The 26,545-nt window shown below is 34.7% G+C and overlaps 3 protein-coding genes across 3 annotated transcripts in view; all 3 read left to right on the top strand.

Moving 5' to 3' along the window:
• robo3 (roundabout 3) overlaps positions 1 to 23,520 on the top strand; it is a 63,202-nt gene extending 39,682 nt beyond the window's left edge. Inside the window, exons 3-11 of the mRNA XM_070638474.1 lie at positions 2,568 to 2,658; positions 14,291 to 14,444; positions 15,470 to 15,600; positions 15,807 to 17,134; positions 17,853 to 18,075; positions 18,144 to 18,480; positions 18,560 to 18,720; positions 20,705 to 20,897; positions 22,488 to 23,520. Of these exons, the coding sequence (XP_070494575.1) occupies positions 2,568 to 2,658; positions 14,291 to 14,444; positions 15,470 to 15,600; positions 15,807 to 17,134; positions 17,853 to 18,075; positions 18,144 to 18,480; positions 18,560 to 18,720; positions 20,705 to 20,897; positions 22,488 to 23,280 (3,411 nt within the window). The 3' untranslated portion in view covers positions 23,281 to 23,520. The remainder of the gene's footprint in view (positions 1 to 2,567; positions 2,659 to 14,290; positions 14,445 to 15,469; positions 15,601 to 15,806; positions 17,135 to 17,852; positions 18,076 to 18,143; positions 18,481 to 18,559; positions 18,721 to 20,704; positions 20,898 to 22,487) is intronic.
• Positions 9,567 to 10,937, top strand: LOC139089051 (leucine-rich repeat-containing protein 15-like). The gene is made up of 2 exons (XM_070638478.1): positions 9,567 to 10,581; positions 10,709 to 10,937. Exons 1-2 carry the CDS (start codon positions 9,606 to 9,608, stop codon positions 10,906 to 10,908), a joined length of 1,176 nt encoding a protein of 391 aa, XP_070494579.1. The 5' UTR covers positions 9,567 to 9,605; the 3' UTR covers positions 10,909 to 10,937.
• LOC139089049 (leucine-rich repeat-containing protein 15-like) lies at positions 11,761 to 13,351 on the top strand. Its single transcript, XM_070638476.1, has 2 exons — positions 11,761 to 12,718; positions 12,790 to 13,351. The coding sequence occupies exons 1-2, from the start codon at positions 11,815 to 11,817 to the stop codon at positions 13,287 to 13,289; spliced, it is 1,404 nt and encodes a 467-aa protein (XP_070494577.1). The 5' UTR covers positions 11,761 to 11,814; the 3' UTR covers positions 13,290 to 13,351.
• Positions 23,521 to 26,545: the final 3,025 nt, after the last annotated feature.

Here is a 26,545-nt window from a genome sequence, read left to right as displayed (position 1 = left end):
AGGGTAGGAACTAGCTAGGAGATATTTTTGTATTTGTTGAGTTTTTTGGTAAAAAATTGTAACTTTTGAAGACAATTTTCTTGAATTTTTAAAGAGCTAATCTGCAAATTCCTTATTTCGCTGGCTGTCCTGAACAATTGTGATCTAAGGCCTCTATTTGATCTAAGGCCTTGCTTGCCAATTTCCAATACCTCTGCAAATTAGGCTGAATGTCTGCTAATTAGACTTTTAAATCCAGGAATTAAAATGCACTTTCGAAATCAGATTTAGCATGAATTTGATAGTCCGTACTCAAGTGGATCAGAATCGCATCAATTGTCCAAGTCGACTGCTAATAGTTTTAAAAATTCAGCATGTCCATCAGTTATCATGTCCAAAAGACAAAATTTATTCAAACTTCATCAAAAATTAACTTTTAAACATTAAACCTTTCACTCATCTGCATCCGAATAAATTGTTCATCAAAGATGCCCCTTTTAAAAAAATCAGCAAAGTAAACAGCAACAAACAAACAGACAAAAAACAGCATAAAACCTTTGAGAATCGTTAAGAGATTCCAACACGTTCACAATTTCTCTTCCATTTCCCATTAAAATAACTTTTTTTTAATTCTGTTTAGCTTACCAAATCATACACAAAAAAACAGAAGTTAAAAGAGACCCGAGTGGCACTAATGAAGAAGACTTAGCTAAGGAGGCAGGTATTTTTGGCAGCCATATGGACGACTAATTGTGGTGGCTATAATTTGGTGTTAATAAACCTGAACAGGCAAAGAGCGTGGAGCATGCTTACAAGAGTGGAGTTTGTTGAGGGCAATGCTCAAGTACATGCTTAGCTAGAATATTAAGGTTGAGCCAGCTCTCGAGATGATGCTCTTTGCCTGTTATGGATAGGAGGTATAGCGAAGCCTTAAAGGCGTCCATCTAGGAGTTATCGGAGAAATCGTTTGCATTTAGCGTCCATAAGGCTGCCAACTATAGCTTTCTCGGTTTCAGAGCCATCTTCACATGTGTCACTCGGGATCAGAAGTAACAAAGCAAATGAATGAGTGAAAAAATGTAAATAAAAGTAAATTAAAAAACGCCTTTTTTTGCCTTTCATGTTTTTTAATTTTTTCGTTCATTGAAATTCGCCCACCCGCATATGACGACGTACATGATACAACACAGTGGAAATATAAGCAGGCAGGAAGATGAAACGTGAAATAAAAAATGGGGAGGAAGAAAAACTAATTAAAAATGTACACCTTAAATCTTTCAACATTTTTTTTTTCGCTTCCTTTTCCATGTATTTAATGTTCTTGCAATTTAAACATAAACGTAATGGCATGACATGAAAGCTATACTAGGATATTTCCTCCTTTACTCTCTCTCAGTTTGCTGCTGTAATTCTTTTGAGAATATCATTACGTACGAAATATAAAAAAAAATCTATGCTCTGTTGCTATGAGATGCCGGTAATCGGATTGTCTGAATTATAATCAGACAGAAGCTGCAGCTGAAAATTAAATAAACTTACAGGATATTGAATTTTTTTTTTATTTCTTGTCTCACCCACTCATTCATTTATTTGAAGCTGATTTTGAGTGGGATTTTTTTTATTGGATTTTTTTGTCTGTTTAGGGCTTTAAATGGAATGGTATTTGGAATTTCAAAGCGTCTAATTAGCTGCTAGATGCTGGTATTTTAGCTAGAATTGGCAGTAAACTCGGATTTTATATGAAGTTGAGACGATTAAAGTAGGATTTCCTATACAAAATCCAAATCGATATTGAGGTCTGGTTTTAACACAAATAGAAAGGTTTGACCTCAAATTGCATCCATATGACATTAGTTCCTCTTAGTAACAGACAGATCCGATCGATATTCATTTGAATGCTCCCATAAGGGCATTGAAATTGCAGTATACTACCGAGGTGTATTAATGGGAGTCTAAACCTCCTACAGAGCTCTGAGTTGTTTGGCCTTACTGTGTAGAATTAACAAAACTCTTTCTCTATTGTAGAGTATCTGCAAACTTGTAGCCTTGCTGAAAAGCATACGCCATAAAAATGCCGGATTATTGGGCTCCAAATCAGCTTGACTCTGGCCTCAAGCCAGGCCTCAAGTCTAATTTCATTGAATCTGACCTGAGGCTAAAGTCACACTAATTTTGGGCCGGATTTTCAGCCATTTCTACAGTGTGTGTCTTCCGGGTAAGATTTAATTCAAAACTGCAGAACTGCACATCCAAAATGTAGAGAATGCATGCCTGAATCCTACTCTACACTAAAATATAATCCATATTTATATACTTAATACCAGCATAATGAAGAAATTTCATCCAAAAATGTCTCAAATCTACAGAGCAAAAAAAATTAAAACAAATTTCCATAATAGAATCAATGCGCTTAAACGACTTATCTATAAAATTTCTAAATATTCCCATCCACGTTGTAATGCTTCCACCGGGAAATATCTTTCAACATTTTCTTTTATTCCCTCAAAATTTCATTCATTTAATATAAAAAAATTTTATTCCTTTTCTCTTCTTTTTTTCATATTTTTTCAACATCATTGTGTAATAAGGCTGTTAAAAATGACGGTGGCGTTTATTGGTGTGAGGCAAAAAATGAATTAGGTGTGGCACGGAGTCGTAACGCTACAATGGTAGTAGCAGGTGAGTTTTATTATTCACAGATATGCAATTTTTTTAACACGATAGAATATAAAGGAAGCAGAATTCTTTTTTATTCATTTGCATAATTTTAAATGAAAAATTCACTTTTTTCACTGCTGAAAATGAGAATTTTTTCTAAAGTTTTAAGTCATTTGGTTTTACAGGTAAGAATTATTAAATGGAGGTTAGAGAAGGAGGGGTCTCGATTCCCAGGATTGTATCGTAGGTTGTTCCGGGTAGTTCTATTTAATATCAGGATTGAAAGCCTGAAACGAGTATTCAAATTGAAATTTGAAAGGATTTAAGGATTTACAAATATTTAGGAAGTTTAAGGAATATTGAAGGTTCGTCAATGGTTGGGCTTCCTAAAGTCCTGGTCCAAACAAATTCAAAGCTGAAACCAGGACTGTCAATTCTGAAAACCCGAATTGGGAAGTCAAGTCTTGGTATCGGCATCAGAAAACCTGAATCAAGGCTGGTTTTATAGAATTTTAAGAATATGCTCAAGCATTCTTCAAAAAACCTATTTCTGGACCCTAATCCCTTTATCATCTGGCTTCATTGTTTATAGCTAATATCAAGACAAGATTAAGATCTAGATTGATACATTTTACGTTATTCATGAACTCAGTCCCATCGGATCCTCAAAAAATCATCAAAATTGAAACAACATGACACCTCAAACCTTTATCAAAGTCTCTTTAATACACAGAAGTCACTTGACGTTGAAAAAGTCGACAATCTGGCTTAAAGTCTATGTAAATATGTTGCAAAGCCAGATCCGATAAAATCCGAGGTTAGACCAGAATCAAGTCAGTCTGGAGTTGGAATTTCGGTTTACTCTACACCTTGTGCTTTCCTAAAGAGCTCCCAATCCTTAAAAATATGCAAACTAGTCTAAAAATGCAAATTTAAAGATCATAAAGCAAAAACTCCATAAAATGTCAAACTCTCTTACTTTCATATCCACCTCTAACCATTTATGAATATTCAAATATTCAAGATTTCTTCTCCTTCCTGTCCATAAATCACCCAACAGATTTTTTTAATACATCATGAACATAAAATGTATCTTTTTACTACATTTTCAAAAAAACGACTTTTTTCTTCCTACACGACTAGTAAAAATATTATCCTGAACTTGTTACGGCTGATGATGATGACGACGATGACAAAAAAAAGTAAAAAAAGCTTACATTTCAATGTGCTCAACTGTGCTTTTGCTTTTATTTCCATTTTCATTTGAATAATTTTGCCATTTGAATTCCATGACTGTAGGTGAATGTATGATGTTGCTTATTCCTTTTCCATGCATTTCAACACATTCTTTAAAGCTTCGCTTTTATACATACATCGTTATTTGAAGCTCATTGTTCGTTGAATGAGTTTCAAACTAGATAAGAAATTTTTTCTCATTTTTACTTCTTTTTTAATTTCGATTTTAAAATTCTAAAATGAACGAAATTTCAATAAATTTTCAATAAAATTGGAAGGAGACGATGTGAGAAGTATGAAGTGATGTTAGGGTGGGGTTCGAGAAGGAGCATGTTTTATGTAAAATTAAGTTAATTATTCTTTAGTAGAATAGAATCAAGTGTAGAATTTTATAAGTCAAATATTGAAGGAACTGTAGACAATAGTGACGTTCCTGGGTAAATAAGGTGATTCAACATGTTGATGATATTGGGAATAGATAGCGACAGGGTGTAAAAAGTGGAGCATGGCCCCAAGGCACTTAATAATGTTGGACAATTTAAGACCAGGCCGGCAAGAGGTTTTGCCACTTTCCAGCTTATGCAACTATCCGCATCATATATCCGTTCACCATATTGATGATGTTACGAATGGACAGCGTCAATTTGTCAAAAGTAAAGCATTACCCTGGCACTTTAAATTGTTGTGCTTTTGATGACCAGAGTGACAAGAAGCTTTGTTTCGTTCCTGCTTAGGCAACTCTAGGCAACCCTCGTAACAAGAACCAAATCATAACTTCTGCAGCCCCAGAACCCCTTCATGATTAGCACTTCTACATTCCTAGCACTCCTACAGTCCTATAAACCATACATACCCAACGTCTACTCGTTTCATTGCCAATTTCATACAAAATTCGACTCAACAATCCATCTCTTGGTCGATCTCATAGCCCATAGAGTTTAAATCGACTTATCAATTGAAAATCTGGTCTTAGGTCGGCGTGACTCTGATTTGATGCCAAATTTGGTTTGAATCTGTCACCAAACTAGCGTCATGTCGCCCTGAAGTCACATTTTGGATCGATTAACCATCTTTTGCTACTCGAATAAGTCTCAAAATCCTATATTTTGGCAGATTCCCTCAATTTAGCTCCCCGACAGTCTGCCACATAGACAAAGCAACATCCAACTCTTTTTCACATTCCCCCCAAACTCTCAAAAATTCCCGACATCATGATCGAACAATTTATGAGACTCATTTTAACATTTTATTTCTTTCCAATTATTTTTCGATTTTTTCCACACGTTTTGAATGCTCCGTTTTTTTTGTGTCTGAATATAGTAAAAAAAGTAAAGTCGAAAAAGTAAAAAGCGAGATGTAAAATTTCTTCAACCATAAAATCATCACGTACGTATTTATATTAGATATGATAACATGAAACAATTTTTTAACTTACAATCCAAAATGTCACGCGAAGAAGTTATGAGATTTTGGAATTAAACACGTTTCGATTGAAAATTTATTGACTACACGAAAAATTGTTCTTAATTAAAATCATTAAGGATGATAAAAAAGACTTTTGTCGATACTTGAAATTAAGAACATTTCTTTATGTCGGGTACGATTTAATTTTAATTCGATGCTCATTAAATTTTATTACGGTCATTTCCCTGAAGCATAATTGCTCGACTAAAAAAAAAGGATCGCATCATGAATATCTACAGTTCCTTTTTTTATAAAGCACATACATTTTCCATACTAATGTGTAGGTTGAATGTCAAATGAAAAAATCGATAGTATAAGTGCCAGAAAAGAACCGTAGTTGAATGAAAGTTAAGAAGGCTTATTAGTTCCTAAGGACATTAGGGGCAATTTATTTTCAGATTATCGGGAGAGAATTGAAATTTTTTTATGCTGTTGAAGATTTTTTTAGTTGCCATGATGTCGAATTAAATGTCCTGAAAATAAGTATGAATTATATTGCAGTGAATTTTTTGTAAGGGTTGAGAATTTGCGAACTTTTTGACCTTAGTTAGGGTTAATGTCATGTCTTTGGAGTCATTTTTTCAATGTGCTGGGTTATTGATGGCACTAAATTATGATTTTATGGACTTTTCTTGTAGAATAGAACGTAGTTTGTGCATCAAATATTCTAGGGGTTGGGACATCACTCAGAACTAGCGATTGATACTAGATCGACTATTAAATACTTTAGAATTGACTCGGAAGTTACAAGGCTTGAAGAAAAATATGGGAAAATCCGGTCCCACTCTATAGTTACGCTTCTTACCATGTTGCTATGCCTATGCTTCCAATGCTGAGTGTTTCTAGCAAAGATCCGGATTTTGCGCTGCTCCAAATGATGCGTTGCTTTTATACTAGAGTCATGAATCTCTAGTAGACAAAGAGTGTGCTTTCAAGAGCAAAATAAGCTAGGAGCAACGCTCAGGACAACTCTTATCTAGTATAAAACAGATGAGCAGGTACTCGTCAGTATGATTTTTACCTGTTAGAGCCTGATTTCGAATTTTGGATCGATTATCTTACTTGTGCTTTTCGGGTTAAATATAGATAATTTAGGACTGTTTGGAGAATTTGTAGAAGTCAAGCCATCGAGAATATCTATTGTTAAGTCGAATTTGGTGCAAACTTAGCTGATTTAAGCACAAGCTACATAATAAATGCAGGGAAATCAATTGAACTCTGAATACACCTCAGATTATTTTTCCTTCTCGTACCTCAAAACAAAATCCTCTTAAAAAAGTACATCTAAGCTTCCCCCACTTCGCATTAATCTGTTCCTCAATCCACAACTCTTCATTTATCCATGCCAATAAAATAGAATTAAGCACATGAGGTTATACTTTTTTATAGAAACAAATAAATTTTCTTGCGACTTCGTATTTTTATTCCTCCTTTTTTTCCACTGGAAGCAAAAAAAAGTCTCATTTTAAAATTAGATATTTTTGCATCCTCATTTCTCCATTTCATGTGTACGAGATCAACAATGAAGCAGCTTCTATTATTATATGGCATGATAATGGTTTTAATACATTTCATTTTATATGTATTTTTATTATATTGTATTATATGCATACGGCAAATTGTATACATTTGTGTATTATTTGCGGAAAATGAAATGGAAATTGTCAAGGGGGGGCTTCACTGTTTGTGCTGTTTTTGGGGAAGCTTTGTTGAGTTTAATTTGATGAAAAAAATATTTTTTTAGTGCTTTTAAATTGAGATAACTTTTTTTGAGATTAAGTGGATGAATTTTTGCTTTAAGCGGTTCCTGCAGGCTTGCATAGATACCCGAGTGACTCAAAATAGGTCTAGGAACTTTAAACAACTTGTGGCTTGCAATTGATCCGTGCTAAAAATTTCAAAATGACGGATAAATTCAAAAATTCTGGAACCTCCTTAAATTTCACTTTTAACGACTCTCTCCATCCTTTACCTACTCATATCCCACTCCAAAATTCACTCAAAAGATTCACATTATTTATTTCATTTTATTACCAGACTTGGTTTAGCATGCATGAAAAAAAAATGAAAAGAAAAATAAAATTTATGCAAATTATACATGCTCATTTCCCAAACAATAAAACGTTCATACATTGAAGGAAGTACAGCCAAGCTTGTCTACTTTTTTACGATCAGTCGTTTAGTATTTCTTCATGTTTTTTTTTTTATTTTTATTATTTGCCATATAACGCGATTTCTCACAGATAAATTGGCACAAAATTTGTCATAAATTTGCAATTCATGGACAAAAATAAAATGCTGGGTGGATTGCTAATTTGAAGGAATGAGCTGTAAAAGATTATGGAAGGAACCGTCGAATGAGACAGAATTGCAATTGAAATTGGGAATTGGCAAGTTGTAGCCAGCGATAAAGCTTGTTTTAAGCGACAACTAGTAGTAAAAGCATATAAGACCATCATGTGCTTGTAGAAATCATTGTGTTGGATGCTATACGAGATAAATTATATATTTTTAGATGTTCGGACTTGAACTTCAATTCTGAAATATTTCTCCCGAGCGACAAAATGCAGCAAGTCACATTTTTCGCCATAAAAATGAATCAAAAGCTACAGTCATGTATCGTCAGATGAAGAATTTCTTGTCTTTCCACTGATATTGCTACGTAGCAGCGCCTTATCGACTTGTGCCCGAATAGCGCAAGTCTGTCAACCTATCCAATATCTAGCACTATGCAGTCGAGGCACTGAATTGATGTTTGACCATGTCAGAGTATCGCCGGTCTGTTGTCAGATTTTGGATCGATTAACTGACTTGGGCTATTTGGAATGGCATGGTCGTACACCAAGGTAAAGTCATTGACACAGCCAGAGTGCAGCTCGGGATCTTTTGATATCAAAAAACTCAAAACATTGAGTCACTTAAGATAAAACCTAAAAATTACAAATTGACAAGGAATGTGACAAATATTTTTTGATAAGACCATAGGAAGTCAAGCTTATAGCTCGTCACGAAATGACTTGACAATCTAAAAGAATTGCTGATAAGGAAAATAAAATAAAAGTCAAGAAAAGCTTCTCGTTGTATTAGTTGAATAAAGGCAATCGAACTGTACGTTTTCAAAAATGGATCTAAAGATTCTACAGCTGTTTCTAGTTCTATCAATAAGCATCTTCTCAATTAATTGTCAAAGTGATAATCAAGCTGCTGATCTTCGATCATTAATTCTTGACTCCTTAAATAATCCAAATCAAAATCAACGATGTGATCGTGGTCACGTGAATGAAAGATTTTGTGACATGGAAGATGAAATGAAAGTAATTCAGGAAGACTTTCAAAATATCCAGGACGAGAACATTCAACTCAATACAAAAATTGAAGAACTGCAAATTGAAATTGAGGACATTCATGCTGTGATGAAGGAAATGCAGGATCAGATTTTGGAATTGAAATCGCGTCCGTGTGCATGTAAATAAGATGATTTGGGAGAGGATTAGCTTGAAATCAATAGCAAAGCTTGAAGTTGACTTGGATTTTGGAAGGAAAAGGACGTTAATTTAAAATTTGAGTTGACTTCGTTGTCTGGCTGAAATGACGGAATGGTTAATAGCTATCAGAACAGTTTGCAGTAGATGATAATCACAGGATCATGGTCTGGATATGCAGTTTTGAACCTGGAACCTATGGAAAACTTAGTAACAAAGCTCGAAGTCGATCAAATCTTATATCGAGTCAGATCGACTCAAGTCTACCATTCCAAACAAAATCTGAGTTGACTTCGAGCTTTGTTGAGTAACTTACATCACGGCAAACCCAACCGACATAAATGATTAAGGCTTCATCTCGACTGCGAATCATTAATATCAAATGGATTCATTTATAGCCCTAATAGGCAAAGAGGATGTTTTCATGATACAGAAATTCCACTTTGGTACCTAAAAGCGATTTCTTTGCTTGTTAAGATCACGAGAGAAATAATGGAACCTTTACTCACTTTCGTCGGTCGGGACATAGATAATACAATTATAGATATTAAGCGAAATTGTGCCTGTATAAATTGATAAGAAAGCAATCGAAATTTAGAAATGAAAATAAATAATTTTGGCTTATTATTTGGTATTTCCCATTCGTATTATTCTTATCACATGCTTTATCTGATCTCAGGAAGTACTTCTGAGTATCTGAATGTATAAATATTGTTGACTTTTTCCAATTTTCATCTAGTCACAAACAGCAGCGGCGTTGAATTTGTTTGAAATTTCATTGTGATAATGTCGAAAAAAATGTTGAAATTTCTGGTTCTTTTACTGAACTTTAGCTTAATTTTCGGTCAGAATGCAGCCATAAGTTGCCGGTTTTCATCTCAAGGAACCAACTACAATTGCAATCTATCAATTAATAATCCAAATGGATTGAATAACTTCACACAAATTAATGGAACACATTTAGAAGGCAGAAGTGATGAAGATGTTGTTGGAGTTTTGCCGGAAGCTGGATCCAGTTCCATAAATATTCCATCAATAATCTGTTCAAGATTCCGAAATATCAGAACTGTTGTGCTTACCAATATTGGACTTCAGAGAGTGAACAGAAATTCCTTTAATAACTGCAAAATGCTGTCTGGTCTGTACCTTAATGACAACAGAATCAATTTCATTGAAAGTGGATCATTCGGTGAAAATCCAGAACTTTTGAATTTATGGATATACAGCAATGAATTAACGACTTTACCTGAAAATTTGTTTTTCAATCAGTCAAAGCTTCTGGATTTGGATCTGACAGAAAACAGAATCGCTGATCTGCCTGCAAATATTTTTAGGCCTTTGACAAATTTGCAGGAACTGTACCTGTATGCAAATCAAATCACAAACATCAGACCTCAATGGTTTGATTCACTTGAAAATTTACAATTTTTGTTCCTGAATGAGAATCAAATTGAGGAACTTCCAGAAAATGCTTTTAAAGGCCTTAAAAATTTGGAAGTTTTTGGACTCGATGACAATAACTTAAAGGTTATTCATTCGGAATCTTTTGGGATTCATCCGAAACTTAATGTGATTTATTTGATGAGGAACCAAATTTATGCTGTTGATGAGCTGCTTTTTAATAACACTGAAATGCTGAACTATCTGTTCTTTACTGGGAATGTTTGTGCTGATGTTGATATTAACGATGCGCTGGATAATAGGGAGCATATGATGAACATTTTGGAACCATGTTTTGAAAACTACAGAAATATTGGAATTGGTGAGAATTTTTCCAGCCTCAGACCAACTTGACTCTAGTTTGAAGCCGGAATCTGGCATAAAATTAGAGTCATGCTGGACTGAAAAACATCCAAATCTTATTTAATTAATACATAATTCCAATTCAGAAACAACAACTGGAACCACTTCAACAACAACAGAACAAACTACAACTCCAGCATGTGAGGCTGGAAATCTAGATGATAGAGTCTGTAGAATAGAAAGTGAAATTGAAGAATTTCATGGGAACTTTCACAATATCAACGATGAGTTGGAAGATCTGAGAAGACAAATTGCGGAATTGAAAATATCATGTTCGCGGAGTTAATTGTTAAGAAATAAATAACTTAAAATGCATGTTTTTACTGATTCAGTCTTTATTGATTCTTGTTTGATTCGTGGACAACATTCCCGAAAGAATAACAATTAGAAACAATCGAAAATCTGAACCCAGGCCAGTATTATTTAGGTTTCAGGTCGGATTTGATGAAATTCAGCCTCAGAATTGAATTGAGTTTGCTTAGGGTCGGATTTCCAGGCATTTTTAAGTTGTATGCTTTCGAGGAATATGCGAAAAATGTGTACCAGCATCAAATTAACGTGATTCTGCCATGGTGCCGGATTTAAATCGATTTGTGCTATTTGAGTTTATTTGATCAAACCCGAACAGAGCGTAGAAATGAACGAAAATTCGACTCCTAACCAACCTGACTCTAACTTAATGTTGAATTTCATCAAATCTCATTCGAATCAATAGTCATGTTGGTCTAGAATTTTTGACCGCTTTACACCATTTACCTTACGAGATAGGCAAACTCTTCCGAACAAGACATTTGAATCAGCTCTGTTTCTGACCATGAGTATGCTGCTAAAATTAAAACCATTACGTGCCAAATATTATTTCTATCGAATGAACAACAAACAATGTCATCGAATTATCTTTTGTTCATGGGAAGTACTTGAAACTTATCTCAAGTGGATTAATTAAGCTTGCCGGCTCAACCTTTTATTTTGCGGCAGAATTTTTTAGATTCATCTTTAACTTTATTAGCGTGCCGTACCTAATAGATTGAGAAACAATGGTTTAAGTGATGAAAAATGATGAAAAAACGGAATGAAGACTTTCTACGGATATAAAATTTGATAAGGCAAAGAATTTAAGTTGATTAAAAATTCCAATCGATTCATTCAGTCGCAATAAGTCAAAGAGTTGAAATACATTTCGGAAGTCCAAATGGATTCAAAATATTTCATAATAATCGCCATTTTACTGCTTAATACCTACACAACTTCTGCTCAAAATGCAGGTGTAAGTTGCCTTTATTCTATGAGCGTGTCTGACTATTCCTGCATTTTATTGATTAATAATCCAAATGGATATAATAATTTTACATCAATTAATGGAACTCATCTGGCTGGAAAGACAAATGCCGACGTTACAGTGATTTCATCAAATTCTCAATCAAATACGTTGAATGTGCCGTCCATAATCTGCGAAACATTCAAAAATGTCAAAAAGATAATTCTGTATTTGAGTAAAATCCAAAGGATCCATGACTACTCATTTGAAAAATGTGAGCAGCTACTACATCTGGAGTTAATCAGCAACATGATCTCGAGAATTGATGAAGATGCATTTGAAGAAAATTCAAAGCTTGAGAGGCTTTACATCGGATTAAATCCTTTAACTGACTTACCAGAAGACCTTTTTGATCCATTAGAAAATTTAAAGGTTTTAAGCTTCAGTAGAAGTGAAATCACAACTCTTCGTCCAGAATGGTTTGAGCCGCTTGAAAATTTAGAGACTTTATGGATATACGAAAATCCAATCAGTGAATTTCCAAAGAGGATTTTCAAGCCATTAAAGAACTTACAAGGACTCTATTCACAAAAATGTAATCTGAAGACAATCCATTCAGACTCATTTGGAATTCATCCTCAATTGACAACCTTTTCATTTCATGCAAATCAAATTGGTGCCATTGATGAAAGGCTTATTGATAATACAAATGTGACATACTTTTATATGACAATGAACGATTGTGCTGATGTTAATATTACCGATACATCAGCATCGAGGCAGTCAATGAGAACAGCTTTAAGGGATTGTTTTGGGAATTATGATGAGTTATATCCTGGTAAGCATTTTATTGATAATTTACATGAATTTTACATAATAAATGAATATTATTTTTAAATAATTGTGAAGGAACTACAACAACAACTCGAACCACTACAACAACTACAAGAACAACAACTCCAACTACAACAACTACAGCTCGAACTACAACTACAGTTCCAACAACTACAGTTCCAACAACTACAGTTCCAACTACTACAACTCCAATTGCAACTCCGACTACAACAACTACAATCCCAACAACAACAACATCAACAACCTCCAAACCCCTACCTCCTGGATGTAATGCTGGTAATCTTGATGAAAGAGTATGCAAAATTGAGGACACAATTGAAGAATTTCATGAAAATTTCAAAGACATAAGAGATGAAAACAAGGAATTGAAAGAAGCTTTGAATAATCAAACTGCCTTGATTACTGATATAATAGAAGAAAATCAGCAACAAAAAGTGCTGATAGAAGAGCTACAAAAAGAATTGAAAGACAAAAGTGACAGTTTTAGTAAATCTTTGGAGGATTTGCAGGAACAAGTTTTAATATTGAGCACAAGACCATGTTCATGTCATTAAAAATATAAATTATTGTACTTAACTTATTTTAGAAAATAAGGCTTTAACAACGACCAACGTAAGCTACTCTCCTAACCTTAATATTTAATTCAATTCTCTCCTATGCACAGTTCCTAATCCACTTTAAAGATGTATCAATCAATTTATAAGAATAATAAAAATTATTACCAATTGCAACAAGACTTTAAAACTCTTACTGTCTAGCAACATGTTATGTTTACCTGAAGTTAAGGCAGAACAAACAGAACAATGAAATAAGAGGAAAATCTCATTAAAAAAATATACATCCGTACTTATATGAATGAATGAAACGCAATAACCTTAAAAGCGGATTTCAGTTGCTAAGCATATTAATGATGCTGATAGGTGGATGGGTTGGTTGTTGTATTCCTGAATTTACCTTAGTTTTGTTTTATTGGATGGATTCTTTGTTGTATTTATCTGCGGATGGGGTCAAAATGTTGATGCAGTTTGCTTTTATTGGCATTGAGAAAATTCAAATTTTAACGGTATTGAAAAATTCAAATTTTAATGGTTTTGAAATTTAAAAATTCTAAAATTTTAACGGATATTTCAAATTCAAATTCTTATAAATTTTGAAAATTCAAATAATAACGGATTATTAAAATTCAAATTTAAACGGATCTTAACAAGCATTCTTCAAATTCCAATTAAAACTGCGTCTCATAAAATGTTTAATCCTTAACCCTCAATCGTATTGCATTAAACCTTTTCATCTGTAAAATCATATTTCATTTAACAAAAAATATGAAGAAATAAAAAAGTTCATTCAGACTCATCCTTTAAATGGAGTATAAAGGCATTCATCATCCTCACTTTCCATTTACATCATTCATCATCATCCACCCCTCCTTCATCTTCTTCATTCATTTTATAAATGACTTATAATTAAATCATCATTAAACTCATAAAGCAGTGAAGAAAGAAGTAGAAAATAAAATCAAAATTAATTGCGTTCCTTTATATCTTTTTATTTACAGTCTTGAGAGATGAATTCCGACTGGAGCCGCAAAATATTCGAGTGGCACAAGGTGAAACAGCAATACTTGAGTGCGGTCCACCGAAAGGCAGTCCAGAGCCGTCAATAATGTGGAAGAAAAATGGACAGAAAATTGACACAGACACATCGAAAAGGTGAGTTGTTGATGAATTATTGTCGGTTCCTTGTGGGAATTTTGGGGGGTTTTGTGGCTGTTTAAGAGGTGTTGAGTCAGGTTCTCATGGAAAATGTTAATTGACATTGAGTATTGGACTGAAATTTGACGATTTTGGCAGTTTTTGATGTCAAAATCGATTAAAACTGTCGTTAAGGCATCATTTGGACGTCCTGTCATTTACTCAGTGTCTAATCGGTGCCCTTCGGGTATGGATGTACCTTCAGGACACCATGAGAACCATAGTCATGCATTTAATCACCTATTCTACCAAATTAAGCTCTAATTGCTCTCAGCAGGAGCTAACATCCCTAAAAATCCACCAAAACATCCAGAAACTCTTCCAAAATCTCCACAATGGAACCGGAACAAAAAACAAGTAAATTGGCGATGTGAAGATAATTAATTAACGTAATTAGTTCACTCGAATTGCTCGTAAACATATTTTTCATGCTTTCATGTCTATACAAAATATTTATACTCTCTTTCATGGCTGCTCTCTCACTCCTTATACTTACTTCTTCTTGTTTCGTACTTAATTACCGTAATTATTTGATTTTTATGACCATCCTCATGAATATATGGGATGTTGTTGTTGTTACTTATGTTGCCTTAATTATTTTTGGCACATATTCATACATTTAATTGATTTCTGGTAAATAAACATGCGATAATGTTATTATAGCTTGTCACATTATGTTAATGTTGATATTTGTGTACTGGATATGAAATCTGTGGATGGGATCAAAAAGTTTAAATGGTTGATGCTGCAAAAAATTGATATTGAAAATTTGTTGCAGTGATTAGTTGATCTGTATAGGATTCGAACCACGGAATATTAAGCATATCGCATTCGATACCTAATTCCTCACACACAATTTACAGCAGCTTGACAAAAAATCTCATAAAAATCCATTTAGTGCTATGACATTGCCAATATACCCAAACATTAATTTCCTCACCATACTCATTTTTCATCTATTTCCAATATTTTCGTTGATTTAGGATTCGTATTGTTGATGGAGCCAATTTAGCAATTCAAGACGTAAGGCAATCTGACGAAGGTTCATATCAATGTGTCGCAAGAAATGTAGCCGGAATTCGTGAGTCGTATGCCGCATTTCTCAAAGTTAATGGTAAGTAATAAGTGGGAAAAAAGTCTGTGGATGAGGAAATAGCCACATGAGCTGACTATGAGGTCTGTACAAATTTGACGTCTTTTAATGATTGTTGACCTTCTTCACTGTATGGATTCTCAAACTTTTTTCATCCATTTCCTCAAAAATGTCCTTCAGATCCTCAATAAATGTCAAACAAATCATAAATTTTACTTCCTTTACAGTCAAGCCATTTCTCATACGTGGCCCAAGCAATCAGAGCGTAGTTGAAGGATCGTCGGTAACATTTCAATGTAGAGTGGGTGGTGATCCCATACCGGATGTCCTGTGGCGTCGTTCAGCATCTGGTGGTAATATGCCACTGGATAGAGTTCACATACTCGAAGATCGTAGCCTTCGGGTCGATAATGTTGTGATTGAGGATGAAGGTGAATACAGTTGTGAGGCTGACAATGTTGTTGGTGCTATAACAGCCACAGGAATTCTTAATGTCTATTCAACACCAACATTAGTAATACGTCCATCACCGAAAGTTGTGGAAGCACCGCTTGATGTAACATTTGAATGTAAAGCAACGGGTCAGCCACAGCCTTTACTTTTTTGGTCAATTGAAGGCAATCGGTCGTTAATTTTTCCACCAAATAATTTTGATCGTTTTGAGACGACAATAACGCCTGAAAGTTCATCAATTTTGACACTTCCATCCACAGCTAAAAGTGATAATGGTATTGTTGTAGTCTGTAGTGCTGTAAATGCAGTTGGATCCATAAGTGTTCGTGCCAGACTTACAATATCATCACAGGAGGACAAACCTCCACCAATCATTATACTCGGTCCAGTAAATCAAACACTTCCAGTTAAATCGATGGTCAATTTGATGTGTAAAGCATCAGGAAATCCAACACCAGTTATCTCATGGTACCTTGATGGTAATCCAGTCGTAAATTCCGATAGAATTAACATATCAGATACGGGAAATTTAATCATTATTGATCTCGACAAGAATGTCGATCAAGGACTTTATACATGTGTCGCAAGTAGTCGTAGCGGTAAATCAACATGGAGTGGCTACCTCAAACTGGATTATCCAACAAATCCAAACATTAAATTTTATCGTGCACCAGAATCGCCAGCATTTCCAAGTGCTCCCGGTAAGCCTGAATTTACAAATGTCACAAACAATTCAATAACATTATCATGGCTACCGTGCGTAAAGTCTGGTGCATCAGACATAATTGGATACACGGTTGAAGTATTTCCAAATGACAATACAAAAGGATGGATAACAATTGCACAGCGTGTCGAGAGCTTATCATTTACACATGTGAATGTACAAAAGGACTTGACATACATTTATATTGTTAGAGCTGAAAATTCATTTGGTCTTGGACTTCCATCACCAATGTCGGAGGCAATATCTGTCGGAAAGGATTTTAATATTGTCGACGATATCAGTTTGAGTGAGGCACAAGCTATATTGTCGACTGGTAAAGTGGTCAACTTGTTGGAGGCAAATGCAACAGATTCCACAAGTGTTCGTCTTGTGTGGGATGTAAGTAGGAATATGAAGCTATAAAATTATTATTTTCTTTTCTTTAAAATGATGGAACGGAAGGGATGGAATGTAATAAAATTATGAGTGGGCACTTTTGTGATGTAAACTGTTGAGTATATAGATATGGCCTCTTGTTAGGATGTCTTTTGGATAGAATGTCATTGTTGGACATTGATTCATGAATTTGTCTTGATACTGGTCATGTGAATTTCAATTGCTACTTAATGGAGATGCAGTATGTCCTTGGAATGTCTTGATTGCTTCAGATGGGACTTTAAGTCCATAAAGCAGTGCCTTTTGGCCTTTTTGAAGACTACGGACTTTAGCAGACAAATTGTTCCTCAAATTCTGTTGCCATACCTTTCAGGATAAGATATGAGATGTAAGGCCATGATTGTGGTGGCTGATTCCTTCTCAATATCCATTCCTTAATCAGGTTCATCTTTATTGAGCACTCCCGAACAGCACAAATCGGTGAATGACTCAATAACCTGTCCTCAGGACAGCTTACTCTGATTTAACGTATTCACATCAACAGACTTGTCTAATTGAGAGTACAATGCCTATTTCATGAATACTCATCATCCAAGCTCATAAACAGCAAGCCAGTCTCTCCTTCCATCTTAAAAATGCTCAATAAATTCCAAAAATTAATTTTCATCGCAACTTCTTCCTTATTTCCACTTCCTAATCATATCCAATTCTCATAATACAGATTGTAAATGGACAGTATGTTGAAGGCTTCTACATCTACTCGATAAAAGTTAATTCAAACGGAGTCTATAAAATGTTAACTGCAATTCATGGTGGCGGTGCTTCAGCATGCACAATAACACAATTAGAACGTAATACAGTGTATGACTTCTTCCTTATACCATTTTATAAGAGTATTGAGGGGAAGCCATCAAATTTGATACAGACTGCAACACTTGAGGATGGTAAGGATGCACAGTATGATTATTATTATGATTATGGTAATAATTTCTTCCTATTCATATGCTTATAGTGCCAAGTGCTGCACCGACAAATATGGAAGCAGTTTTACTCAATACAACAGCTGTTTATCTTAAATGGCAACCGCCACCGGTTGAGAATCTTAATGGTATTTTGAGGAACTATCATGTCATAATAAGAGGATATGATGCAAATAACATCTCAAAAGTCCTTACCAACATGACTGTAGATGGAAATTCACCAAAATTAATGTTGACAAACTTAACAGCTGGCGTTACGTATTCCGTGAGTGTATCGGCATCAACAAAAATTGGCTACGGGCCATATAGTTCGCCATCAATTTTACGACTTGATCCGAGCACAAATAAATTGGATCAGGGCTATGTCAGGTAAATATTGGTGTACATTAAATTTAATTTCATTTTAATTTGTGACTTTTATGCTTTTTTCTTCCTTTACCTTAACAAGATATCCAATCAGTCGCGATTATTCCGATGATATTATCACGCAGACCTGGTTTATTATACTGTTGGGCTCAATTATAGCTATTATTGTTTTCCTGTTTGGCGCTACAGTTTTGTTCAGGAAAATACAGTACATTAAGCACAATTCGCTAACGAGCGTGCATGGTAAGGAATTTTCATTTTTAATGTGATTTGTTGAGTTCTTTTGTGTACGGGTAGGAGAATATATCAGATTTGATATTGCGGTTTGGTAGGAAATGCTGAAATTGCAAAAAACCGTTGAAATTATTTTTGAATTTTTTTTATCGATTTTTCAAATTTAAAATGACCGTTATAAACTCTTAGTAGCTAACAGTCAAAGAGCTTTCTTGGTACAGGTTTATTGTGGCTCCATACAAGCTCTATAATCAAATGCCCCAATAAATTTTCTTGCGATAAAGTACATCCATAAATGAAAATAGTAATCATGGAGCCATAAAAGCCAGTCTAAATCAAATTCCACTTTTTATATTCGTCTCGGTGCCTGAATATACACTACAAATTCGTGTCATATTGGCAATAACATTTCATTAATTAACATCCACATCATAAGTTTATTACCTATTTTTTTATAAGCATTTCAAGTCGCATATGCTGCAATTATAGTATGAACTAGCATATTCATAAACAAATTGATTATCTCTGGAATTATGATGCATAATTTATGAATTTTATTTTATGGAAAATCATGAGCGGATGTGCATAGTAATTGGATTTGATGAGTACTATTGTGACTTTATAGATTATGCTTGATTGAGTCACAGTTCTGTGAATCATTGAAATTTATTGTGGATTTGTGTGAAGTTAGCACAATTGTAGGGAGGATATTGGGTCAAATTTTGGGGCTTTTAGTTTTTGAAGTGCCACAGGACTTCCAAGGCATAGCTAGGACACTGTAGTGCTCCAATATTAGCTTGTTGAATATTGGTGAATACAGAAGGGGGTTGGATAGAGGTCAAAGCTCCCCTCGGTCGCTAAATTCCATCAATTTGCTGTTTTTGGACAACTCTCCCAAACTCTATATCGAGTACTTCTTGATATGCTCGATAAGATTCAACTCCATGCTACTTTGACACCAATTTAAAGTCACTTCCTTCCTACATAATTCCCTTAAAGCTCATACAACAAATTGGCAAATTTTCACCATTTTTCCCGCCAACTATCCCCTAGTATCCATCACATACTCAGCATATTCATACATTAAAACATGAGAGAGACAATAAAAAAATTGGCACAATAAAAATAGCAAGCACTTGGCAATTTATACTTTTCCTGCATATGCATAACAGATAAAAACAGAACTTTGGCACAGCCATTGTATTGTTTGTGATATCTCAAGTGTCTTATATACATTTCTACACTTTATGCTCTCCATGATACTTATTTCCATTGTTTTTTATATGAATATGCGGAATTAAAGAACAAAAAAAAACTAGAAAGAAGTCGTGAAAACAAATTAAAAAATCGCAGCGGCATTGCTTGATATTTTGTTGTGTTATGTGCTTCAAATGGGAATTATAAAGCACAAAGTGCTTTATGGCAGTGCCAAGTGGATAAAATTTAATATAAAAATGTCATGTCTATGTTGAGTCGAAGAATTTCATTAAGGATGTGTCGTGAAAATGGAATTGGTTGGAGTATTGTGTAAGTTGGGTTTGAGGGTAAGCTTCTTGGAGTCATGGCTTGAATCTTGAAGGAGGAATCGACCCAGATGTAGAGATTTTGAAGTTTTAATTCATGATTGACTTAATGGCCAGTGAATCCAGGGCTTCATAAACTTCAAAATTCCGAAATTCCACAGCCTTGCTGTCACCTTCAGCACATACCATGACTCCATATGGGTCAGCTCCTCCTAATAATGCCCTAACATGCTTTAATTCACTTGCTTTGTTACGTTACATAAGAAATATTATTCATTCCCATATCTCGTGACTAGACACTCTCAATAACAAATGAACAAGAATATTCAGCACAGCTTGAAATTGCTCATTGTACAAAAAAACAAGTACAATAGGAATCAAGTTGAGACACAAAAGAATAAAAAACTTTTTTTTACTCTCATTTTCTTTACAAATGCGATAATATAAAAAAAATCTTACAATGATTACAGGAAATCACGCGATTGGAACGGTGCGAAAGTTTCCGACATTACCACTAAATGCAAATGGCGTTTGGATCGATCCGACTGGAGGCGTGTGGCGACAAGCAACGGATGTTCAAAATATTCCACCAAATGGAATGAATGGTGAAGGAAATATTCCTGCAAATGCACCACCACAGCTTCCACTTCCTGATTATGAAAGGTTTGTAGATGAGAAAATTCCTAGCTTATTTTTTTATTGCTGCTCACATGACAACCATGCATGGACCATAATTTATTTGCGTATATATTCTATAATATGGGGATTAAGGAAGCGAAGTCAATTTTTTAGAATTTATTTGGGGTGGTGACTGGAAGAGGCGTAATGGGTGAATGTTGTGTCGGGCAGTTTGTATTGATTGCTTAAGTGCTAGTCAAAAGGCAAATGGCGTGAATAAGACACTCTTATGGCCGGCTTGGTTGTGATATGGGCCTGAATTCAGCCGAATCTGAGTCACATCGGTCTGAAGACACTGTTTTATGTCTTTTCTATCTCATGTGCCTTGCGGGTGGGCTGCCCATATTTACATGATAGATTAGTATCCACCAAAATTCAGTAAATGACTATAAAGCATAAATAATCAGCACTAGACTGACATTGGTCGGTATAAATCTAAATTCAATGTACATACGACACTAAGCTGTTTTCTGGCTCAATTTTTGACATCCGGATGGACTCTTGTCAAGGAATTGATCAACCAGAGGCTGTTAAGTGTGACAAGCTATGCAGACTATCAGCTACTAACCCATAATCCTCAAAAATCAATTTTATAGCTCAAGAAAGTGGCTTTTACTGACAACATCCCAAAAAATGCGCCTTATCCCCATCATGACTTTCTAACTCAAGCATTTATTCATTCAAAATTTACTGTCGTCTGCCTACGATGCTGAGAAAATTTATAGAAGTACAAAATATTCCGGTCGAAAGTGATTTTTTTATGTATGTTTTTTTATGCTACGGTACATAGCCCCTTTTTAATGCCTCTATGATATGAAAATCTCCCCTCATAAATTATGATTATGCTCTGCTGATGTCTATTTGTATCGAAATTTAATTAGATTTAGGAGAGGGCATAAGGGAATGCGCGCAGCATGTCGATATTTTTTAGATGTATATGCTGTTCTCGTCTTTCAGCATCAATTAAGAGATGAATGTATGATAATTAAATTTAAAGTGAATGAGAAGAGATTATTCCTGTGAGGAGGGACTCTTTTATCTCCCATCAGTGTGAAAATTTGAAAATTTAAGCTCAAAAAATTCCCTTTGGTTGAATAATCAAATATTAATTATGCCTGCATATTATTTTGTTGTTGGGTATCAACAATAGATTATTAAAAATCGATTAACTCGTTCGCTTGAATGCGTGCAGCATTAAAATTAAGAGGAGATAATTGTGATGTCGGAGGGTGCAAATTTGTGATGGGATTTTGAGGAATTAAATGAAATTTTTGATGCCTGAAGTTGCTTCATGCCTGATTTTAGGTGCATATGACGTCATACAGACCTCTGAGGTCTACTAAAGGCTCTTGATGCATTGAAGCCGGCTCTTGATGCATTCTAGCCACAAAATCAAATAGTTCACACTTCATGACATGAGCCATCAATGTTGCATACCCTGCTTCCATTCCACATCACAAAAACCAAATAAAATTTAAAACCATCACCCACAAAACATTTTATATCCAAAAATATGCACCACCAATAACTGACCGAAACTAATTATTTTCATTTTCTCTCCATCCCGAAATTTAGATTAAGTCCCAATATGCCTGATTATGCTGAAGTGGCTGGATGTTCATCATATAAAAGTACAACATCACCAACATATGATTCATTTGGAGCATATGCAACCACAACACTCGTCGGTCGTCAATTTACAAAAAATCCAAATTCCTATTCAGCACCAAATAGTGTACATTACAATAATTTTATGGCAGCCGCGGCAGCTGCGGCATCAAATCATCAACAATTACCATCAACAAATAATCAATTGAAAATGAATATAATTGAAAATAAAATGGAACAATTAATGAATAATTTAAATAATCCAGCATCAATGTCACAATCATCGCACGCATCGCCAATGATGCAAACGAAAAATGGAACCAAGAGTGTTCCACAGACACCATTGCTCAATACAATGAGACGTAATCGTCTTGTAAATGGTAGCAGTATTAATTCAAATACAAATAAAAGCAATAAATTGTCCTCATCTCCTTATCTTAATGGCATCGATGCATCATCCGAGCAGCCATTATTCATGAAATCAAAATTCGATGGTAGTTGGACATCAATACCATCGACAAGTGCCATGACATCATCAACAACAACAAGTAATAACAATAGTCCAAGTCATTTACCACCATTGTCATATCATCAATCGCCACGACATCTTCAATCGTCATTAAATCAACTGAATGGTAGCAATTGTAATAATAATAATACCAACAATATCACAGACTCGCCAATGATGACGAAAGGCAATTTACACAACGGCAATGGTAGTAGCTATTTAAGCAGCTTTGGAAAAAGTGATAAAGTGTAATGTCATTGCATTTGATCATGGCAATTTTAATCTCTACCCGACATATCCATAAAGTCTAAACTCCGGGATGAGATGAATGTGTGGAGATGAACATAAATATGAATTTTTTTTTTTCATTTCTAGTCTGATTGTCTAGTGCTTGAGAGTTCAGGGGGAATTCAAGTGCGTCATTATTTTAATTGGTATGTTCTTGGATGTGGGATTGGCATGGATGCATGGGATGATGGAAATACAGGATTATGGTCAGAAACTCAGTTGCTAAAGTTGCTCTTGAAATTAAAAATGCCAAAAATTTACTTAATTTCTGAAGAAACTAGTCGATGCAGCTAAAGTGACCAATAATTAGGACTTTATGTTCATTGACGCTCTGCAAGTCACTGTGGTTCAATAGACATGAATTTTGCTTGACATGAAGTCACTTTGACTCTAATTTTCAATGCAAAATCCAACAAAATTCATTTTAGCCTTCAATTCAGCATGAACTTGTAGTCATGCTCTGAAACTTTTCTTGTAAGCTGCAGTTATCCTAATGTAGCCCTATCAGCCAACCAGTAACTCAAAATCCAGTCCTAAAATTGTCAAAATGACCTCAATATACCAAATTCCATGACCATATCCTGTCCACATCCACAAAAGCCAAGAAGAAACCATCATTTCCAATTCCATCACCAACCCCCTGATTCTCTCAACATTCTTGCCCCCCAACATAACCTCTCATCCATATCAACATCATAACAATCTACTCAATGTTCTCAATTTAGTTGAAAAGTCGAAAAGCTAAATTTATGTTATTGATAAGCTGACATATATCGACTAGCACAAAAAAAGAAGAAGAATAAATAACAGGAATTGATTGCATTCTCAAGTGAGAAAGAAGGAAAAATTAAAAGCATTTATGTGTTCATGTCAAATTGGATGAGGAGATGGGAGGCAGAGACAGAGAAATTGAGAGAAAAAAATATTAAATCAGCATTAGACTTTATGACATTTTTCAACTGAAATCTGTAAGTGAGTTGAGAATTTGAATGAGGATTCGATTTGTGATGATTTTTGTGTGGATTCTTAAGGGACTCTGAGTGAAACTTGATGAGAAGTTTAAGTCTCTTGAGGTAATCTTGATTGCGGTCTGATCGGTGCACATTAAAATTGTGTTTATTGGGGAGTCAAGCGGATAAGAGGTGATCATAGGGCATTTGCTTGACAATGTCTTTTAAAAGGCTATCGAGAATGCCAAGACTATGTTGTTACAATTTTAAAATGAAACTGATCAAAATGAACAAAATAATCTAAAAATGTTCAAGAAATTTTGAAAATTAATCAAAAAATTATCAAAAATGATCAAAATTGATAAAAATGGAGTTGATCAGTTCCGTACTCTCTTGGGGGTTCATCCAGAACTGCCGGCCTGCATACAGGAAATGCGAGCCTGCAGTCTTGGACGAACTATTAAGAATAGCAGGCCTGTGCATCTTAAATGCGGAAAATGCAGTTGATTCTTGGCCAAACTCTACTACAATCTCATGTTTCAATTACCTTAGCATGATATTGACATTAATGACATTTTTGACCTTTCCCAAGTTTTGAAGCAAAATTGTCCATTTTGGTGACAATTTGATCACGAAGAGTTTAAGTTGGAAAAATCTGAAAACTAGCCATTGTCAAGCAGATGTAAAGCGACATTCAGGTTGAAATCAGAACCAAAGAGTGTTCATGCTACATTTTTGCCCTTTTTAGAGCCGAATTGCCATCCTTAAATGCTATTTGAGCCTAAATATCATCAAATGCTACTTGAATCGTTATCAAATTATTGAAAACTGATAATATGACCAAATGCAGTCACAAATTCACCCAAAATCATCACAAAAGCATTCGAATCTTCATCCTCAAATCTCAAAAGACATGTCTTGTCTCTCAACAAATGAAATAAAACATAAAAAAATTTAAATATTAAAAAAAGTAAAAAAAAACTTGAAATTGAAAAAAAAAAACTTAAAAAAAATTTCAAACCATTCCACTTGTAAATTTATTCTCCTAAAAGGCTGTGATAAATCAATACATATATAAAAATATTATGATAAAAAAACTAGAAATTATTCAATCTCAAATAAAACCCACCTCGTAGCATCATCATCATCATCTCCTGCTCGACTGCATAAAAAATTCTACAATTTTCATCATCGTTCAGCATAGAATTTCCCAATTGAATTGCATGAACAAGAAGAAGTTGGAACTAAAAATTGATAATTTTTATATTTTTGCATTCGATTGAATTTTGAGATAAAAAAAATTTTTCTCATCCATGCTTGCCTTGCAATTGCACATTGGATATTAATTTTCAATCGTCAAATTGAGGCAGAAGATGAAGAAATTTTTTTCAATTTTTCTGCCTTCATCATGCAATAAATTTATTTCCCATGATAATAATAGTTTAAATGCTTCTTGCTGCAGAAATTATTTTTGAGTGTGGTTTTCTCGGAAAGTTTTGGGAACTGAAAAGTTTTTATATTGAGGTTGACTGGAATTTACTTCAAAAACTAAAAGTTCCAAGATTCAAAAGTTCAGCTTAATTAATGAACATTCATGACGTCTATCTAAATACCACCAGACGGTTAAACGATCCGAAATTCAGCAAAAGACTGGCGTAATTCTGACGTGTTGCCGTGTTCAAGCCCGAATCTGGCACCAAGCCAGAGTCACGACAGCCTGGACTGAATTTAAGATCAATCATCAATTCAGGGTTATTTGGACTAGTGTGACTTCGACGCTGTCACAATCTTAACTCTGTCTTGATTTTTTTGAATTTGTTGAAGTTGAGACATCAGGAACCCTCAATGTCCACATGATTATTACTTGTTCGCAAGATAAAGAAGCTGCAAGACCACCATGAAACCATGAAATTGCTTGAACGACACTATAATGGCTGTATTCGGCTCATTTTTATGACCGAGTAGTCCAATGTGGTGAATCTTATCATTTGTCATCAAAGATGCCAAAATCAGCAGCCTCATTGTCTTCAGGGCACATTAATCTCAATATTATCTTCTGTCATTAAAACAGTGACTTATCAGTGCCCTAATGACTGTATTGTAGGATTCATTTAAATCACCAAGTCTGCAGCCTTAGGCAGACTATAAAGTGCAGCCAAATACTGCAGGTCTGTGGACCTAAACTGCAAGTCTGCTGTTTTAATCTGAATTCTGCTATATTGTGCTGCTCGGGTTAACCGCGTTCAATGCAACTTCATGAAAATTCCAAAACTTATTAT

Source organism: Chironomus tepperi, unplaced genomic scaffold (assembly GCF_022539635.2).
Source record: "Chironomus tepperi strain 1889 unplaced genomic scaffold, CSIRO-AGI_Ctep_v1 contig_174, whole genome shotgun sequence".
NCBI classification, from domain to species: Eukaryota; Metazoa; Arthropoda; class Insecta; order Diptera; family Chironomidae; genus Chironomus; species Chironomus tepperi.
Note: the sequence above shows the minus strand (reverse complement) of the source record. Positions and strands in the feature narration are given on the sequence as shown.